General features: G+C 54.2%; 1 protein-coding gene and 1 long non-coding RNA gene across 2 annotated transcripts in view; both read right to left on the bottom strand.

Moving 5' to 3' along the window:
* Positions 1 to 4,950, bottom strand: part of LOC122543661 (zinc finger protein 814-like) — a 20,393-nt gene extending 15,443 nt beyond the window's left edge. The window contains exon 1 of the mRNA XM_043682475.1: positions 4,003 to 4,950. Coding sequence (XP_043538410.1) covers positions 4,003 to 4,950 — 948 coding nt within the window. The remainder of the gene's footprint in view (positions 1 to 4,002) is intronic.
* An 18-nt stretch (positions 4,951 to 4,968) lies between these two features.
* Positions 4,969 to 6,838, bottom strand: part of LOC122543574 — a 7,708-nt gene continuing 5,838 nt past the window's right edge. Inside the window, exon 3 of the long non-coding RNA XR_006310109.1 lies at positions 4,969 to 5,099. This is a non-coding gene — a long non-coding RNA (uncharacterized LOC122543574). The remainder of the gene's footprint in view (positions 5,100 to 6,838) is intronic.

Genomic DNA, 6,838 nt, shown 5'->3' with positions numbered 1-6,838 from the left:
TGGCCTGGGAAGGGGGGGCGGGGCTGGAGGACCTGGGAAGGGGGGCGGGGCTGGAGGACCTAGCGGGCCAGGGTGGTCCTCCAAGGCAGGCCACTGCAGATGCTGGAGATCAAGGGTCCAGAGTGTGGGGCTGCAAAGGCACAGCAGGTCAGGCAGCATCCGAGGAGCAGGAGAGCCGACATAGGGCATGCATCAAAAAAAATGAGGCTTGTCGGCCCCAAGGGGTTGCTGAGAGACAAATGGGGAGGGGAGGGAGCCAGGATTGCAACAGGCAGATGAAGTTTGGGGGTTGGGGGTGAAGGTGATAGGTTAGGAGAGGAGGGTGGAGCGGAGAGATGGGAAGGAAGGTGGACAGGTCAAGAGGGCGGTGACGAGTTGGGCGGTTGGCTCTGGAACCAGGTTTGGGGGGGGGGGGGGGGGGGGTGCTCGGATTGGGGAGGAAACTGGTGAAATCTACATTAATGCCTCATGGGTTGGAGGACCCCAAAGGCAGAAGATGAGGAAGGCGTCCTTCCTCCAGACGTCAGGTGGTTCGGGTTCGGCGGCGGAGGCCGAGGTCTTGCACGTCCTTGGTGGCGGAGTGGCTGGGGTGTTAAGAGTGTTCGGCCGTGGGGCGGTGGGGTTGTTTCGTGCACGTGTCCCGGAGATGTTCCTTTGGAATCCTTCCACGTCCGTCAGAGATTCACCTGTAACTCCAAACACACCACCTACGGTGGCCTGTTGCTCCCGAGGTGGTCTCCTCTACACTGGGGAGACGGGACGCCAACTTGCGGAACGTTCAGAAGTTCTGCGCACAAGCCTTCCATCAAGCTTTGTGTCGTATTATCCCCAAGTTGGATGGGAGGCTGTACTGTTAGAATGGAGTAGCGATGCTTCAGCGTGACTTGCTAAGTTTAGCGAGTGGCTGATAAAGTGTAGAGTGGATAGATATTGGGGTTGGTGGCAAAAACAAGAAGGTGCATTACTATATGAGTGGTTGGGGCTTGGAAGGGGATCTTGCAGGGAGATAGTGCTCCCAGGTGGGTATCTGCTGCCCTTTATCCTTCTGGATGGTAGAGGGTGTGGGTTTGGTGAATTCCCACAATGCATCTTGTGGACGGTACACACTGCTGCGACTTGGAGGTGGAGGGAGCGGATGTTTGTGGATGTGGTGCTGAGAGAGAGAACAATTTCAGGTTGTCAGGTGTATGCTGATTTTAACGAATATCGAGGGTCTTTTAAAGAAATAGTTTTAAGCTAAGAAATTAGTTCAAGTGTTGTCGCTGACCACAAAAGGGAAAAAAAGAAGCAGGAGGGGCATTTTGCAATAAGCTCAGTTTGTAGGTCTGCTTTTTGGACAATCAAGATATTAAAGGATGATCTCAGAAGTCAGAAGGTTAGATAAGATAAGAGGAACTGGACAAAATAACAGGAAGGCTGTAACGAAGAAGGACAGCCAAATAAGGCAGATTTAAAGAAAATCAAGTGAGGTAATTAACAAGTATGATCGGCTTAGGCTTGGGTGCAGGGAATTACCAAATGCAGGAATAACGGGTGCAAGTAATAACCAAATAAGGGGATAGAATGAAATAGACACTTATGATAGGTTTATTGCTCAGTGTAGGGGTGTCGAGAGAGACTCCTCAGACAAGTATAAAAAGCTCTGTATTTTACTGTCGGGTGTGTCTCTCCTTGTACAGCCACCCATCTTTAAAGACGTTCGACTAAATGTGCTGCTTTAGAACTCTGACTCGGACTGAAAATTATTGATTAAGTGAAGTGCGTTTCTCACAGTGCCAACCGAGTGGGGGGGGGGGGGGGGGCTGCTTTGTCCCGGATGGTGTCGGGTTTCCCAGATCTGCGCCTATCCTGACAGTAAAACAAAGGCCCTGCGGTAAGAAATTAGTTCAGCTAGAGCTTGAAGATTAGAACCCGTGACCAGACACCATATCTTCATGATGTGAAAGGACAATGGCTCGCTCTGAGCAGAAAGTCAGGCCATGAACTGAAAAGAAAGACATTTCCAATCTTTCAGAAAGGGATGAAATATTCAGATACCAACCACTGGAGAAACAACATCAGTACAACACAGAGTCACTTTCCAGTGTAATTTACAAAATTAGTTCATGGTTTAATGCTTTCCATTTTGAATAAAAGAAACTCGTCAACATGCTATTAAGTTAGCAACATGTAGCTGAAACCAAAAAAAACAAAACCCGCGCTGGCCTTTGAGTTTGACATTAGAACTATGCACTCACAACTCTGTCTCATGCGTTCTCCCATGATCATCCTACAAACTGATGGAAAAAACAAATGCTGGAGGTCACAGCGGGTCAGGCAGCAAGCTAAGGTCTCAAGTCGAGATGAATCTTTTATCCGAGCTGACATGGAGGGGTTGGCATTCATGCTATACAGAGGAACCTCGATTATCCAAATACCAATTTGGATGGGGCTGGTCCATGTTCAGTTTCTGGTCAATGGTAACCCCCATGATATTAGTGTGAGGGTTCAGTGATGGTAACGCCATTGAACGTCAAGGGGGCGATGGTTAGATTCTCTCTCAATGGGAACCCCCTGGATGTTGATAGTGGAGGGGAGGGGGATTCAGTGACGGTAACACCATTGAACGTCAAGGGGGCAATGGTTAGATTCTCTCTCAATGGGAACCCCCAGGATGTTGGATAATGCGAGGGTTCAGTGATGGTAACGCCATTGAACATCAAGGGGCAGTAGTTAGATTCTCTCTCAATGGTAACTCGTAGGATGTTGGATAGTGTGAGGGTTCAGTGATGGTAACGCCATTGAACACCAAGGGGCAGTAGTTAGATTCTCTCTTAATGGGAACCCCCAGGATGTTGGATAGTGCGAGGGTTCAGTGACGGTAACGCCATTGAACATCAAGGGGCAGTAGTTAGATTCTCTCTTATTGGAGATGGCCCAGTTCAGTTTCTGGTCAATGGTAAACCCCAGGACATTGGTAGTGGGGGAGGGGGAATTCAGCCATAGTTAACGCCATCAAACATCAAGCGATGGTGGTTAGATTCTCGCTTATTGATGACGGCCACTGCCCGCATTTTGTGTGGTGAGAATGTTTACTTTGCACTTATCTGCTCAAGCTAAAGACGTTACACACATATTGTCGTGTCTGAACACAACCGCTTCAGGATTCAAGAATGGTGCTGAACATTGTGCAATCAAATCCCCCACTTCTAACCTTCTGATGGAGGGAAGGGCAGCAGTGAAGCAGTTGCGGATGGTTGGGCCTGGGGCTTCTTGATAGTGGAGTCGCAGCTGGATAGGATAGTGAAGGAGGCGTTTGGTATGCTTTCCTTTATCGGTCAGAGTATTGAGTACAGGAGTTGGGAGGTCGTGTTGCAGCAGTCCAGGACATTGGTTAGGCCACTGTTGGAATGTCTGGTCTCCTTCCTATCGGAAAGATGTTGTGAAAGGGTTCAGAAAAGAGTTACAAGGAGCTCGAGGGAAGAGGCTGAACATGCTGGGGCTGTTTTCCCTGGAGCGTCGGAGGTTGAGGGGTGACCTTATCGAGGTTTACAAAATTATGAGGGGCATGGATAGGGTAAATGAAGGTCTTTTCCCTGGGGTGTGGGAGTCCAGAACTAGGGGGCATAGGTTTAGGGTGAGAAGGGAAAGATATAAGAGAGACTTAAGGGGCAACGTTTTCACACAGAGGGTGGTACGTGTATGGAGCGAGCTGCCAGAGGATGTGGTGGAGGCTGGTACAATTGCAACATTTAAGAGGCTTTTGGATGGGTATGTGAATAGGAAGGGTTTGGAGGGATACGGGGCGGGTGCTGGCAGGTGGGACTAGATTGGGTTGGGATATCTGGATCGGCATGGACGGGTTGGACCGAAGGGTCTGTTTCCATGCTGCACATCTCTATGACCCCGAAGACCGTCACCGGCGATGGAGGAGCCGAGATGGAGTCCGCTTCCAGGTGAAGGCGGACGCAAACCAGCTTCGCGCCAGAATTAACGCCAGGGCCCGTCGCCGGCACCGGCTCAGTCCTGGGCGGGACGGGCAGGGGCGGCCAGGCCCGGCCCCGGCCCCTGCTGGTGGAGCTGCCGGTGCCGCAGCAGGTGGGCGGAGTGGGCGAAGCCTCTGCCGCACTCCGGGCAGGCGAAGGGCCTCTCCCCGGTGTGGGTGTGCCGGTGGGCCAGCAGGTGGGACGAGCGGGTGAAGCGCTTGCCGCAGTCGGCGCAGGCGAAGGGCTTCTCGCCGGTGTGCACCCGCTGGTGCCTCAGCAGGTCGCTGGTGGTCTTGAAGCCCCTGTCGCACTCCGAGCACCGGAAGGGCCGCCGGTCCGAGTGGACGAGCTGGTGCGAGCTGAGGCTGGTCAGGTAGATGAAGGACTTGCCGCACAGCGGGCAGGTGAACGGCCGCTCGCCGGTGTGCGAGCGCTGGTGCTTCTGCAGGCTGGACAGCAGGGTGAACCCTTTCCCGCAGGCGGCGCAGCGGAAGGGCCGCTCCTCGTTGTGGACCCGCTGGTGGATCAGCAGGTCGCTGGTGGTCTTGTAGCTCTTCTCGCACTGGGAGCACCGGAAGGGCCGCCGGTCGGTGTGCACCAGCCGGTGGGTGGCGAGGTGCGAGGAGCGGGTGAAGCCCTTGCCGCAGGCGGAGCAGACGAACGGCCTCTCGCCGGTGTGCGTGCGCTCGTGCTCGACCAGATTCTGCGACCGCCTGAACCCCTTGCCGCAGTGGGAGCAGCGGAACCGGCTCTGGGCGGCCTGGGGCGGCTGGTCCGGGCCCCCCTCCTCGCCTGCCGGCGGCCTCTCCTCGGCGTGGACCCGCTGGTGGGTCAGCAGGTGGGAGGACTGGGCGAAGCCCTTCCCGCAGGCGCCGCAGGTGAACGGCCGCTCCCCGGTGTGGCTGCGCCGATGGATTTCCAGCAGCGACGGGTAGTTGAAGCCCTTGCCACAGTCCCCGCACTTCCAAGGCTTCTCCATGGCCATGGGCGGGGGGGTGGGCGCCGCCTACGCCCAGCCCGTCCCTCCTGCCGCGGGTCAACGGTGCTCTGACCCCCACACCCCCCCCCCCCCAGTCAGCTCTTCATCTGGTGTGGATTGACTTTCCTGGTCAAGGTCCCCAGCTCCTTCTCAACCTGCAAAAGAGGACGGAAGGGTCAACGTCACTGCCAGCACCAGTCCGGAATCCGGGAGGCGTTGTCATGGAATGCCGTGTGGGTGGAAACAGGCCATTCACTCCATTGAGTCAACACTGACCCTGCGAAGGGCGACCCGCCACCCCACCCTATCCCTGTAATCCTGCATTTCCCATGGCCAATTCACCCTAACCTGCACATCCCTGGGCACTATGAGTAATTTAGCACGGCCAATCCACCCTAACCTGCACATCCCTGGACACTATGGGTAATTTAGCACAGCCAATCCACCCTAACCTGCACATCCCTGGGCACTATGGGTAATTTAGCACGGCCAATCCACCCTAACCTGCACATCCCTGGAAACTATGGGTAATGTAGCACGGGCAATCCACCCTAACCTGCACATCCCTGGACACTATGGGTAATTTAGCATGGCCCACCCACCCTAACCTGCACATCCCTGGGCACTATGGGTAATTTAGCACGGCCAATCCACCCTAACGCACTATGGGTAATTTAGCACGGCCAATCCACCCTAACCTGCACATCTTTGGGTTGTGGGAGGCAACCAGAGCACCCGGAGGAAAGCCACGCAAACGCGAGGAGAACGTGCAACCTCAACACAAGGTCACAAACCATATGACACTGAGTTACACTCCAACACGGTCATGTGAAACTGCAAGCTTTCCCAGCCTCTGTCAGCTGCCCGAGGAAGGAGCTGGGTGGGGGTGGGGTTACCAAACTCTGATGGATTCAAATAAACCCACTGGACCGTAACCTGCCGCCGTGTGATTTTTGACTTTACACACCTCAGTCTAACACCTCCGCATCAAACTCTACACGCACAGGACAGGGATTCTGGAACTAAGCGCCCGACCAAATCCTACTTCAGCCGGGCTGACCCACCTCGTGCCACATTCTCAACACCCCCTACCCAGCATTCTCCCGCTCATCCAGGTCCCAGAAATCAGCGTTCCAGTGAGCACCGAACCCCAAAGCGGGGCCCTCTTCCCTGTCCACTCTCCCCTCGCCCGAGGTGTGGTGACCCTCAGGTCAAAATCACCACAGAGTCATACAGCGTGGAGAAAGATCTTTCGGTCCAACCAGTCTGTGCCAAACGGAACTGAGTCGAAAGAGCTGGAAAGAGCACAGGAGGTCAGGCAGCATCCTAGACGCAGGAGAGTCGGTGTTTCGGGCATAAGCTCTTTGCCATTCCTGATGGGTTCATACAGCATGGAAACAAACCCCGTTGATCCAAATCCCCATCCGTGGTGACCCAGATATCCCAACCTAATCTCGTCCCGTTTGCCAGCACTTGATCCACATCCCTCCAATCCCTTCCTATTCATGTCCCCAATCACCTCTTAAATGCTGTCATTGTATCAGCCTCCACCACTTCCTCTGGCAGCTCATTCCACACACGCACCACCCTCTGTGTGAATAGGTTGCCCCTTAGCTCCCTTTTATATCTTTCCCCTTTCACCCTATATCTATGCCCCTCTAGTTCTGGACTCCCCCACTCCAGGGGAAAAAGACCTTGTTTATTTACCCCTATCCATGTCCCCTCATGGTTTTATAAAACAGGTCACCCCCTCAGCCTCCGACGTTCCAGGGAAAACAGCCCCAGCCTGTTCAGCCTCTCCCTGTAGCTCAAACCCTCCAACCCTGGCAACATCCTTGTAAATTTTTTCTGAACCCTTTCAAGTTTCACAACATCTTTCCGATAGGAAGGAGAC

The sequence above is a fragment of the Chiloscyllium plagiosum genome, chromosome 44 (genome assembly GCF_004010195.1).
Source record: "Chiloscyllium plagiosum isolate BGI_BamShark_2017 chromosome 44, ASM401019v2, whole genome shotgun sequence".
NCBI classification, from domain to species: domain Eukaryota; kingdom Metazoa; phylum Chordata; class Chondrichthyes; order Orectolobiformes; family Hemiscylliidae; genus Chiloscyllium; species Chiloscyllium plagiosum.
This window is presented reverse-complemented; position numbering and strand designations above follow the sequence as displayed.